This window comes from Hemiscyllium ocellatum, chromosome 17 (genome assembly GCF_020745735.1).
Source record: "Hemiscyllium ocellatum isolate sHemOce1 chromosome 17, sHemOce1.pat.X.cur, whole genome shotgun sequence".
In the NCBI taxonomy this organism is placed as follows: Eukaryota; Metazoa; Chordata; class Chondrichthyes; order Orectolobiformes; family Hemiscylliidae; genus Hemiscyllium; species Hemiscyllium ocellatum.
In genome coordinates this window covers 1199472-1213161 of record NC_083417.1, presented here as the reverse complement: position 1 = coordinate 1213161, position 13690 = coordinate 1199472, and the positions used below count along the sequence as shown (strand labels likewise).

The 13690-nt window shown below is 44.4% G+C and overlaps 2 protein-coding genes across 9 annotated transcripts in view; one reads left to right on the top strand and one right to left on the bottom strand.

Annotated features, from left to right (window-relative positions):
- The window catches only part of cbfa2t3 (CBFA2/RUNX1 partner transcriptional co-repressor 3), a 127771-nt gene extending 119075 nt beyond the window's left edge, over positions 1 to 8696 (bottom strand). The window contains exon 1 of the mRNA XM_060838314.1: positions 8309 to 8696. Within this exon, the coding sequence (XP_060694297.1) occupies positions 8309 to 8696 (388 nt within the window). The remainder of the gene's footprint in view (positions 1 to 8308) is intronic.
- acsf3 (acyl-CoA synthetase family member 3) overlaps positions 1 to 13690 on the top strand; it is a 159034-nt gene that overhangs the window by 74693 nt on the left and 70651 nt on the right. For 2 of the 8 annotated variants that reach the window (XM_060837538.1, XM_060837546.1), the window contains exons 1-2: positions 9146 to 9424; positions 10970 to 11748. In XM_060837538.1, coding sequence (XP_060693521.1) covers positions 9400 to 9424; positions 10970 to 11748 — 804 coding nt within the window. In that variant the 5' untranslated portion in view covers positions 9146 to 9399. Of the gene's footprint in view, positions 1 to 9024; positions 9501 to 9633; positions 9652 to 10969; positions 11749 to 13690 lie in introns of those variants that run through there. The other 6 variants (XM_060837540.1, XM_060837539.1, XM_060837545.1 and 3 more) reach the window with 6 other exon arrangements.

Here is a 13690-nt window from a genome sequence, read left to right as displayed (position 1 = left end):
TCCAAAACCCTCCCTCCTGCACCATCCCTATAGCCACGTGTTCAATTCCTCTCTCTCCCTATTCCTTGCCTCACTAGCACGTGGCACAGGCAACAAACCAGAGACAACAACTCTGTTCGTCCTAGCTCTAAGCTTCCATCCTAGCCCCCTGAAGTTCTGCCTTAAATCCCCATCTCTCTTCCTACCTATGTCGTTGGTGCCTATGTGGACCACGACTTGGGGCTGCTCCCCCTCTCCCTTAAGGATCCCAAAGACACGATCAGAGACACCACGAACTCTGGCACCTGGGAGGCAACACACCAGCCGTGAGTCTCTCTCATTCCCACAGAACCTCCTATCTGTCCCCCTAACTATGGAGTCCCCAATGACTACTGCTCTGCTCCTCTTCCTCCTTCCCTTCTGAGCAGCAGGGACAGACTCTGTGCCAGAGCCCTGTGCCCCACTGCTTTCCCCCGGTATGTTCCCCCCCCACCCCCCTCAACAGTATCCAAAACGGTGTACTTATTGTTGAAGGGAATCGCCACAGGGAAACCCTGCACTGCCTGCCGGTTCCCTTTCCATCCCCTGACTGTAACCCATCTGCCTTCATGTACCTGAGGTGTGACTATCTCCCTGTAACTCCTCTCAATAATCCCCTCAGCCTCCGGAATGATCCGAAGTTCATCCAGCTCCAGCTCCAGCCCTGGTTCTTTAACGCGGTTTTCGAGGAGCTGGATTGGGGGCACTTTCTGCAGATGTAGTCAGCAGGGACACTAGTGGTGACCCTTACCTCCCACAGTCTGCAGGAGGAACATTCAACTGCCCTCACCTCCATTCCATCTATCACTGATCTGCCCCTGTATTCAATCTATCTTTCACCAAAGTCCCACATGAGAGACTCAGTTTTGCTGACTTGTGGCTATATTCTCTTCATCAGTAACTGGGAGTTCAAATTTCACCTACTTTAAGCTGAATTTCTGACCTTCAACAGGATCATAAGCAGCTTTGGGAGCTTGGTTTACTCCTATACTATGTCCCATATTCCTGGTACCTCTCTGCTCTGCTCTTCCCCGACTAATAAAGACAAGTACCTCATTCTTTTTCCTTTGACTCATGGGACATGGGCATTGCTTGCTGGCCAGTATTTATTGCCCATCCCTAGCTGCCTTTGAGAAGGTCGTGATGAGTTGAACCACTGCAGTCCTTGTGCTGGTGACCTTTAGCACTGTGTTACAGTAAGGAAGTTAAAAATCACACAACACCAGGTTATAGTCTGCTCTTTCATCAGGTCATTATTTGGAGATGCTGGCGTTGGACTGGGGTGTACAAAGTTAAAAATCACACAACACCAGGTTATAGTCCAACAGGTTTAATTGGAAGCACTAGCTTTCGGAGCGACGCTCCTTCATCAGGTGGTTGTGTCAGGACGGAAGTGCTGCAATAAGGGGCAGGAGGAGGAACGTGCAGTACTATCGCCTTCTGTTGATGGAAATATGTAGTCACTGTGCTCAGACTGTCCTCAGTTTAATTGTTCTCACCAAAAACTTGCAGTCCAAAAACCAAGTGCATATCAATGCTCCCAAAAGTCCGATTTACTGCCTATTTTCCTCTTGCATTTGACCTCCCAAAGTGAATCATCTCCCACCTGTTGGGACTAAACTCCACCTACTATTTCTCTGCTCAACTATTAGATTAGATTAGATTACTTACAATGTGGAAACAGGCCCTTCGGCCCAACAAGTCCACACTAACCCTTCGAAGAGCAATCCACTCACACTCAATTCTCCTAATACTACGGGCAAAATAGCATGGCCAATTCACCTGACCTGCACATTTTTGGACTGTGGGAGGAAACCGGAGCACTTGGAGGAAACTCATGCAGACACAGGGAGAATGTCCACACAGACAGTTGTCTTGAGGCGGGTATTGAACCCGGGTCTCTGGCACTGTGATCTACTATCCTGTTGTATCTACAACTGCAGCAATTTTCACAAACATGAACACCAGCTAGCCACAAAAAGACACAACCCTCTCTCCCTCATAGGCCTACACATGGATGAAAAAAAACCATCATTTCGACTGGGACAACACATCTATCCTGGGTCAGGCTAGGCAAAGACATGCCAGAGAATTCCTAGAGGCCTGGTACTCCAACCACAACGCCATAAATAAACACATAAATCTAGACACCATCTATCAACCCCTCAGAAAACGAACAGGAAATGACATCACCACAAACCCCAGGAACCCCATCCAGGACAAACATATAAATAGAAAGCAGGAGACAACAGCTTTGCTTCACTTGGAGGTCGCCACTGATGATGTTACCGAGCCAGGTAACGAAATGTCTGGATATCAGCTCAGCGAGCAAACCTACACCCTAAATTTTCACATCATTTGTGAATTTACCAATCAGATCACTGACAATTTCATCTAAATCATTCATTTCAATTCCAATTCATATAAATTATGGGGAGGTAACAACCCAGTGGTATTCTCACTGGACTGTTCATTCCGAGACCCAGCAAACGTTCTGGGAACGCAGGTTTGAATCCCACCACGACAGATGATGGAATTTGAATTCAATAAATATTTGGATTAACGAGTCTAATGATGATCATGAATCCATTGTCGATTGTTGGGAAAACCCCATCTAGTTCACTAAAGTCCCTTAGGGAAGGAAACTGCCATCCTTACCTGGTCTGACCTATATTTCACTCCAGATCCACAGCAATGTGGTTGATTCTTAAACTGCCCTCAGGGCAATTAGGGAGAGGTAATAAATGCTGGCCCAGCCAGTGACACCCTCATCTGTGAATGAATTCAAAACAAAAACAAACAACAGGTGTCCCAGCATTGATCCTGATGGAACACCCACTCGTTGCAGATTTGCAGATTTACATTCTCCACAACTCCTGTTGACCAAGGCAATTTTGTATCCAATTTATTAATGCACCATGGATCCCATGTGACTTAATCTTCTGGACCAGCCTATCATGAGGGACCTTGTCAAATGCTTCAGTAAATTCAGTAATAGGTCCATTCCTTCCCAAATGCAATTAAATCCTGTCCTGACAAACCTTCTCCAATAGTTTCCCTATCGCTGACAGAAGGTTCACTAGCCCATAATTTCCTGGCCTATCCCTCTTGCCCATCTTAAACAAAGGAAGAACATTGGTTATTCTCTGATTATCTGTGACCTGGCCTGTGGCCACAGAGGATAAAAAGATCTCTGTCAAGGACCAGCAATCTACTCCCTCACCTCCTTCAGTACCCTGGGATAGATCTTATCAGACCCTGGGGACTTACCTACTTTAATGTTTACAAGATGCTAAAGGGGGTTGACAAAGTAAACAGAGAGTAGATGCTTCCTCTTGAGGGGAAATACAGAAGGAGGCATCACAGTTTTAGGGCTGAAAATGTGTTGCTGGAAAAGTGCAGCAGGTCAGGCAGCATCCAAGGAGCAGGAGAGTCGACGTTTCGGGCATGAGCCCTTCTTCAGGAATCACAGTTTTAGGATAAGGTATAGCAGATCTAAAATAAAATATGACACCAAATCATGTAAGGAGATATTAGCTAATGGACCCAAATGCTTGATCAAGAATTAACAAAATAAGGGAAATAGGCTAGAAATCTGAAATAAAAGCTAAAAATACTGGAAATACTCAGCAAGTCAGGCAACTTTGGGAGAGAGAGGAGTCAACATTCCAAGTTGATGACCTTTTATCAGAAAGTAGGTTTAAGGAGTCTTTCAAAAGAGGAAGGAGAGGCAAGAGGCAGAGAGGAATAGGGAAGGTATTGCAGAACATAGCACCTTGGTCCTCGAAGGTATGGCTGTGAACGGTGCAGCAAATAAAGTTAGAATGCTCAAAAGATCAGAACTAGAGGAGGACATGTGGGTTGGGGCTAGACAGATTTACAGAAATAGAGACAGGCAAGGCCATAGAGGAAGATGAAAGCAGAATGAGAATTTTTAAAACCAAGACATTGCTTAACTGGGATCCAATGAGCTCAGTGAGCATGAAGAAATTAGGAGAGACGGGTGATGGAAAGGAGGGCTACTTGTCATAGGAACATCGGAGCAGGAATAACCCATCTGTTCCATCATTCCAGATCATGACTGATCAGCTGATCCATGCCATAATCCTGTTCTATCCCCATATCCATTGATATCAACAGTAATTCAACCTATCAATCTCTCTCTTCAATGTATTCAATGATTAAGCTTCCACGGCCCATTGGGGTTGAAAATTCCAAAGATTCGCCCCGCTCCACTTGAAGAAATTCCTTTTCATCTCAGTCCTAAAAGACTGGTGTTCACAGGCCCTACTTGGCTCCATACCACCTTTCAAAATTTAAAATGAGAGCATCTATGATGTGTCCTAAAGGCAAAGTGAGTACGGGCACACTCCCCTGTGGTCTCTGGTCCTGTCACCGGCTGCGGGTATACTGGAACACTGTGGTAGGTGAAATATAGAAGGTCTTGGGGACAAAGGTGAAGATGGACCATGTATCTCTTCTTCTTGGCCTTATTGGTTCACTTCCATTAGCTGCACACAAAAAAAGGCTTTTCAGTATCCTCACGTTTTGTGCAAGAAAGAATAATCTATAAGGGTGGGTGTCTGAAATCCCCCCGGGGCTGTCAGGCTAGTGTAAGCTAGTCATGGAACACATCCCCTTAGACTTTCTCACAAGTATGGTGCACTATAAAACAGAATTTTTATGAGACATAGCGGACCTTTTTGGACTACTTGAGTACAGATTTGTCAGCCAGACTAACAAGAGCCTTTATATAGCTATAGCAATTCTGTTTAATAAATCTGGTATCCAGGGAGAAGGAACTACGAACATATGAATATGTATAAATTTATGCACTCGATGTTCAAGAACTATTGGTTTGCTTCGTTGAGCTGTGTTTTCATCATTATGATTATTACTGTCATGATTTTCTTTTTTAGCTATTAGTTATTATTTATTTAACTATATAATTAGTGGGTTTTTTACGTTGGTTTGAATTGTTTGGTTTTGTATTTGTGGTAATATTAAAAATAAATTCCTTTTTTTCAATAAAAATCTATTTAAAAAATAGTGGTGTGATATATATATATATATCTATAATTTTATTTAGAGTTTTAATTTTAAACTAATGGCATATTGTTTGAAACAAAAGCAAACGTTGCTGGGAAAGTTCAGCAGGTCTGGCAGCATCTGTGAAGAGAAATCAAGGTTATTGTTTCAGGTCTGGTAACCTTTCCTCAGAACTCGAAACATTAATTTTGATTTCTCTCTACAGATGCTGCCAGACCTGCTGAGCGTTCCCAGCAACTTTTGCTTTCATTTCTGATTTATAGCATCTCAGCTCTTTCAGTTTCCTGTACTGGTTTGGTATGTTTGTGTAATAGGGGTTTAATAATTAACTCGGTCAGTCTTTTCAGAACCATGACTTTAAACCATCACAATACAGATGACATGGTATCCTTTCAGGTTAACAGCAGTTACTTATATTGTAGAATTTATGGCAGGAATTGGGAAAAACAAAGTAGTCATTCATTTAGTAGAAATCAGGATGAGCAAATTATTTTTAATATAATTAAATATTTTGAATTCAGTTTGAAAGAGATCTGATTTAAACTCAACGCAAGATCAGTTTCTCCCACAAAAAAAAGGAGTTTGTGTCGAGCAGTTAAGAGAGTAAGTTACTCCAAATTAAGGATTTCAGTTTCTGGAAACTTCCAGACCAGAAGTGCTTCGAAATTTGCAATTGATTATTGAAAGCTGAGAAAGTCTAAAGTCTCAGCTGTGGTTGGACCAAAGAAAAAGCCTTCAAACATCACAACAGAACAGAAGCAGTAACAATAATCTGCAGATCTGTTAGGGAAGGAGTATTTCTCTGGATTTTGATTAATTGTAAAATGATGGTGTTGGGGAATAAATGGGATTTTGCTTTGCTGGGTGCTTAAAATTTTTAACTGCTTGTATGTAGACAGCTTGGTTCATCTTTTTTTCTTCTTTTTCTTTCTTTTGCATAATTATGACAACCCTTACAAGGTTCACGTGGAATCACTGATGAGTCTCCCTATGGAGCTCATTGAGTGTAAGTTCCCTTGGCAACAGGTGATGGCCTGCCAACTGGAACTCATCACTTCAGCCCTTGAAAAAGCAAATCCTTAGGGCTTTGTGGTGCAGAGGCAGTGCCCCTGCCCCTGGCCTGGGAGGCCTGTGTTTAAGTCCCAACTACTCCAGAGGTATGTAATAACATTTCTGAACAGGTTGTTTAGAAAAACAGGTTAAATAAAAAAAAACTCCGCCTTCTGTGAGAATTCAGGAACTTTAATCCTTTGTTTATCAGACCATTGACCAATTAGGGTGCTTTTCTTTTGCCCTATGTAAAAGATCAACTGTTCTGCGTCTGTTTGAGGATTAAAAGAAGATTTGGATTTACACAAAAGCAAAATATTGTGCATGCTGGATAAAATACAACCAGACAATGCTAGAGTAAATCAGTTTTGAAGAAATCGAATTGAACTTGAAATGACTTAAGTCTTTTTCTTTCCACAGATTCTCCCAGACCTGCTGAGTTTCTTCAGCAATTTCTGGTTTGTATCGTTCTTAACCTGAATACAGCTTAGATCTTAATTTTTTTTCCACTTGCTTTAAGAAATGAGTTTTGTGATCAATGAACTTTTTTCCAGTTCTCTAAAGACACCGGTCAACTTTTTTTTATTCTGGCCAGTAGTACAAAAGGGAAACGATTGGCCATTTTGTTGATTGAACTGAGACATTTATGTTAATGATGTGAATTTTGCAGTAATGGGGCCCGATTACAAGCACTTTCTGTCCAATAAAATCCAAACTGTTTTTCTCACTCCACCTTCTGGGTGAAAATGTCCTATAAATATAAAGCTGTGGGCCTTTAGTGACTAAGTTCATCAATTCCTAATGATGCCTAAGACTCAGCAAGGTGAGAAAGAGACTGCAAATAAACTCCTGTGTTCCTCATATCTATTGTGATTAACTCCTTCAACATTTCACTCAGGGGAGTCAGAGATCTGACTACGGGGGGAGGTGTTATGAAGTTGAAGGCATGTACTGTACCTTTAAGAGAGAGTGTAGGCTATTTTGCAGTGAGAATTTACAGGCAACTGTCATGTGACTGACTAGCAGTTCCAGAGTACAGGAAAATTGAAAATATGAAACATATGGCTGTAAACTAGATATCTCAGTTGTTTTGACCACCATTTGAATTTAACCAATCAGTTTAAATCATGCCCCAGGTTACTAAAATTCAATTGAATTTGAATTTACTGTTTTGACAACATTGAACCAATAAGAGAGAGAGAACACAACAGAGATGGGGACCCAAAACACTGTGTCAAAGATACCTTTTTCATATGAAACACCTTTGTAGCAAAAGATGGGGAGGCATGGGCGCTCAGTGGTTAGCACTGCTGCCTCACAGCACCAGGGACCCGGGTTTGATTCCAGCATCGGGTGACTGTGTGAAATGTGCACAGTCTGTGTTTATGAGGGTTTACTCCCACAATCGAAAGATTGGGTGAATTGGCCATGCTAAATTGTCCCATAGTGTTCAGGGATCTATTGCATAGGTTAGGTGCATTAGTCAGAGGTAAATGTAGGGGAATGGGTCTTGGGTGGTTTACTCCTCGGTGTGTCAGTGTGGACCTGCTTCCAGTTAGAGTCTAATTCTAAAAAAAAACTGAAGATGACCCAGGGAGATTGGTAGCTGAAAGAAGACAGCCGGTCTGGCTTTGAAAATTTAAGTTGATATAATTTTAGTAGGGGCTGTTATCGGATTAGTATATTGTTATAGAGTTGGAGGTAGATTACAGACCTTTAAGAGAAAGTAGGCTTAGAGTTTTAAATAGTTGTTTAATGTTCACTTTTAGAGTTAAAGAATAAAATTGATATTTTTCTTTAAATATATCTCTGTAACTCATATTTTAACAGATTACGAGCTGAGGTGAGCTTTCCTGGCGCTTGGTTTAATTTGCAGAAGGGTCCACCATTATATCGTTACGTAAGGTTTTACAAAAAAAAGTGACATCTCAGTTCAGATAAAGGAAATAAGTGTGAGGTTAGAGTCTGTCCGTATTCTAATCCTGAGTCAGACCGGTTCTATTTCCAAACTAGGAATTTATAAAATGTCACATGGATTGATTGACAATGCAAATTCACCCCATGGATTTATGTGGGTGTGTGGGCGAGTGTGACGGAGTGAGTATAAGCCTGTGGGACAAATACACCTGTCCTTGCCCAACACTGGCACCATCAACAAAACACAGACAGAAAGACCAGCTGCACACCTCACCCACTGATGGACTGGCCCCGCCCACGGTCCCGCCCAACCCCGGCCCCGCCCACGGTCCCGCCCAACTCCGGCCCCGCCCCCGGCCCGGCCCCGCCCATCGTCCCGCCCCAACTCCGGACTCGCCCACGGTCCCGCCCAACTCCGGCCCTGCCCCCGGCCCCGCCCCCGGCTCGGCCCCGCCCAACTCCGGCCCCACCCCCGGCCCGACCCCACCCCGGCCCCGCTCCAACTCCGGCCCCGCCCCCGGCCCGGCCCCAACCCCGGCCCCGCCCATCGTCCCGCCCCAACTCCGGCCCCGCCCACGGTCCCGCCCAACTCCGGCCCCGGCCCGGCCCCAACCCCGGCCCGCCCCCGCCCATCGTCCCGCCCCAACCCCGGCCCCGCCCATCGTCCCGCCCCAACTCCGGCCCCGCCCCCGGCCCGGCCCCGCCTATGATCCCGCCCCAACTCCGGCCCCGCCCAAGGTCCCGCCCCAACTCCGGTCCCGCCCACGGCCCTGCCCCCGCCTACGGTCCCGGCCCTAATCCGGCCCCGCCCCAACTCCAGCCCCGCGCACGGCCGCTCTCCAACTCCGGCCCCGCCCAAACTCCGGCCCGCCCATGGTCCCGCCCCCAACTTCAGCCCCGCCCCAACGTCGGCCCCCTTCATTTACCCCAACCCCCACAATACCGAGCCCGCGGACTGTGCCCCGCCCACCGATTAGATCCCGCCCCTTCCAGGTGCGAACCCGTCACCAGTCCGTCCGTCCCCCGGACTCGGTTCCCCCCGGACTGTCTCTCCGGCTGCTGATTGCACCCGGACGTTCAGTGACGGGTTCATTTCCGGATTGCTGGGAGCTGAGGTAAAGTGCAGGGTGAGGAGAGACAGATCCCGGTGGGGTTGGGCTGAACGGCCTGTTTCCACCCTGTAGGGAATCTAACCTAACACTGACCCATTCATCTTTGTGACTGTGGGAGGAGACCCACACAAACTACACACAGTCACCCGAGGCTGGAATCGACCCTGGGACCCTGGCTCTCTGAAGTACAAGTGCAGCACTACCTGGAAATGTGGCGGGGCAGGATAAACTGAAGCATTCAAGAGGACACTGGATGATTATTTGGATAAAAATAATGTGTAAGGATATGGGAAAAGCAGGATTTTGGCACCAGGTCATGGCCATTTATCTTTTCACTGTTATACCTGTAACAAGGTACATGTGACAATAATAGATCAAATCAAAGTATTGACCCAGTGCAGGCAGAAAACATATCCGTCCAGATGTCTATTAAATGTAATTGTACCTACATCCACCACTTCCTCAGGAATTTAATGCCACATGTGAACTACCCTCTGTGTAAAAGGTTTGCCCCTCCAATCTTTTTAAAATCTCTCTCCTCCCACCTTAAAAATGTGCCCCCAGTCTTGAAATTCCTAATTCGGGGAGAAGACCACTACCATCAGCTCTATCTATATCTCTCATTATTTTATAAACTTCTATCAGGTCACCTTTCAATCTCCTATGCTCCAGTGAAAAAACTCCCAGCCTATCAAGCCTTTCTTTATAACCCAAACTTTCCATACCTGGCAACATCCTGGTAAATCTCTTCTGAGCCCTCTCCACTTAAAAATATCCTTCCTATAACTGGGTGACCAGAATTGGACACAGTATTCCAGAAAAGGCCTCACCAATGTCCTGTACAACCTCAACATCGTGCCTCGACACTAAAGGACTGAGCAACGAAGGCAAGCTTGCCAAATGTCTTTTTAGCCATCCTGTTTATATGTGATGCAAACTTTAAAGAATTGTGTACCTGCACCCTTGCATCCCTCTGTTCTACAATCCTACCCAAGGCCCTACAACTAATTGTACAAGTCCTACCCTTGTTTGTTGCATTTATTCAGATTGAACTCCATCTGTTATTTTTCAGCCCATTGACCCATTTGACCAAGATCCTTTTTTAATCTTAGAAAACCTTCTTCACTGTCTACTATGCCACCAATTTTGGACATACTAACCATGCCATCTATATTCTCATCCAAATCATTAATGTAAAATTACAAAGAAAAAACATCCAGAACCGATCCCCATGGAGCACCACTGGTCAAAGGCCTCCACTCCGAAAATCAACCCTCCACCATTACTCTCTGTCTCCTGCTGTTTAGCCAATTATGTATCCAATTTTGCTAAGGGATTTAAGATTTTATGGACAGAACCTATGCTTAAATTACATTTTGCATAAATATGTAAATCTTCCAATCATTGATATATTGTCAATTATTTCACATTTAGGTTTCATTTGTGGGTTAGATCTTCTGAGTTTTTTTTATGCATTTAGTTGTCAGTTGCTAATGTGTTGATAATGAGGCTTTCCCCTGATTTTCTCTTCACCTAAGTGAGAAATGGCCCTGAATAGGAAATTCTCTTTTTAAATTGGATTGCTTTTAGAGCCTCAAGTTTGTCAAAGTACATTCGAATGAGAACTCAACTGACACTTCCATCTTGAAGCCTAGGGGCTGGAAGTTGAGGAACAACATCTGATCCATGCCCTGAATTCCAAAAGAAGACCTAATGTGCCCCCACCCCCGCTCCTGCCCCTGAGTGGATTTAAGTTTAGAATCAGTGGTGAACTGACAGGTTCAAGTTGACTTTCTTAAATCTTCCTGTTGACTTTTCTCTAGCAGAAAGAAGAAATCACCCAAGACAACTGAGCAGATTGCTGAGGATCATAAAATGTACCATGTTGTCTAGTTTCCTGAGGTGTGCTGCTGGGCCAGTTATTTGCTGTGCCAATTGCTGGAGTCAGCGTAAGTGTGCTGTTCGGATTGTAAAGACCTATCAAGTCTTCAGGAAGAAGCTGAGCACTACAACATCCTTATTAATAAAAACAGAACAGGTTTTCACCAGAGCTGGAAATTTTGCAGAAAGACTTGCAATTGTGGATCATAATGGTCGTTACACATACAGAGACCTGTATCTACATAGTCTGGCCCTTTCAAGAAAGATTCGTTGTGCATTAGGATGTCTTGATGGTGACATCAAGGAGCAAAGAATTTCAATCCTGTGCCCTAATGATGTCTCGTTTGTTGTTGCTCAGTGGGCATCTTGGATGTCTGGTGGGGTGGCTGTGCCCCTGGGCAAAAAGCATCCAGCTCCAGAACTCAAGTATGTTGTTCAGGATTCTCAGAGCTCATTAATAATTGTGGAGAAGAATTATTTCGAGTTAATGACACCAATCGCTGACAGTCTAGGTGTGAAGTGCCTTCAGTTACCAGGTTACAGTCAGTTCCAAGAATCTTCTGATATGGGACAGCTGGGAAAATGTGGTGCTGCCCCTGTGCCAGATGCTGGTTTTGTTGTCACAGACTGGAAAGATAGAGGAGCCATGATACTGTACACGAGTGGAACAACAGGGCGCCCGAAAGGAGTCCTCATCACCCATGGAATACTGTACCATCAGGTGACTTTCATTTGCTGTTTTCCTACTTGGTTTGTGCTGGTTACCTGGAGTTATATTGACATGGGATTCACAATTCATTTACTTTTACATATTAAACTCTTATAGAATGGACTTAGTCAAAAGCCTTCTGAAAGTCCAAATAAACCACATCCACTGATTCCCCGATCAACTCTAAAAGTTATATTCTCGAAGAACTCCAGTAGATTTGTCAAACATGCTTTCCCTTTAGTAAATCCATACTGACTGATTCTGATTCTACCAGTGTTATCTAGCATCTTCCTTATTCCTAACATCAAATTCACTGGTCTATAGGTCTGCTTTCTCTCTATCTTCTGAAATAGTGAGGTTACATTTAGCTACTCTCCAATTTGTAACAATTGTTTGAGTGTCTAAAGAATCTTGGAAGGTGACCACCAATGGATCCATTCTTTCTAGGGCCATTGCCTTGAGTACTCAGGCACTGGCATTTATCAGCTTTTGATCACATTGATTTCCCCAACACCATTCCTCTTGATTATGGCAATGTTGATAAAATCTGACATAAAAGTGGAATGCCAAGAAGGGATTGAAGGATAGTGTTAGATCCAAGAAAGGGACAGACAAATTAGCCCAAAAAAGCAGCAGGCCTGAGGATTAAGAGCAGTTTAGATTTCAGCAAAGGTAATGATTAAGAGGGGATAGTAGAGTATGAGAGTAAGCTTGCAAAATACATAACTGTTGAAGTTTCTTTGGTATGTAAGCACAAAAGACAAAAACAGTGTATGTTATAATGGGGAATTAAAACAAAATGTCTGGCCAGTTAAGTACGTACTTTACTCCTGTCTTTACAAAGGAGGACCAGAAAGGGGTGGCACTGTGGCTCAGTGATTAGCATGGCTGCATCACAAATCCAGGGACCCGGGTTCAATTCCAGCCTCGGGTGACTGTCTGTGTGGAGTTTGCACGTTCTCCCCGTGTCTCAGTGGATTGCCTCCGGGTGCTCTGGTTTCCCCTCTCAGCCCAAAGCTGTGCAGGTCAGGTGAATTGGTCATGCTAAATTACCCATAGGGGTAAAATGCACAGTAATTGGGTGGGGGAATGGGTTTGGGTGGGATACTCTTTGGAGAATCGGTGTGGACCTGTTGGACTGAAGGGCCTGTTTCCACACTGTAGGATTTCTTTCGAAATAGTAAGAGTGAGGAACTGAAGGAAATCAGTATTAGGATGGAAATAGTATTGGGGAAATTGTTGGACTTAAGGGCATAAAAAAAAGAGAGGAATCTCTTTGTGGAACATTCCGAGTTGCAGTCCTACTCTGGCCCCCACCCACAACTCTCTCTGGTCCATTGATGACATAATTGGAGCTGCTTCTGTTGCTCATTCGGAATTGGAAAAGTTAATCAATTACACTTCTGGCTTCCGCCTTGCTTTCACTTTCTCCTGGTCCATTTCTGAATTCTCCCTTCTTTGATATCTCTCTTTCCATTTCTGGGATAGGCTGGCCACCAATATCAAAACGTGTGACGCTGGAAGAACACAGCAGGTCAGGCAGCATCCGGGGAGCAGTAGAATCGATGTTTCAGCCATCAGCACTTCATCAGGAATGTCTTCCACTTCCACTTCAACCCAAGTGCTTATGCCTGAAACGTTGATTCTCCTGCTCCCCAGATGCTGCCTGACCTGCTGTGCTTTTCCGGAACCACACTTTTCAACTCTGATCTCCAGCATCTTTACTTTCTCCTGGCCACTAATATCCACTGCAAAACCCATGCACTCTCATAATTACCTTGAATTACCTCTAACCCTGCTTACAATAAAGACTCTATTCTATTTTCCCAGTTTCTGTCTCCATTGCACTGATGATGCCAACTCCAACAAGGGGGCCTCTGGAACGTCCACCTCCTTTCTCAGTTGAAGATTCCCCTCCATCATGGTTGACAAGACCATTTCCCAAACTTCTGCC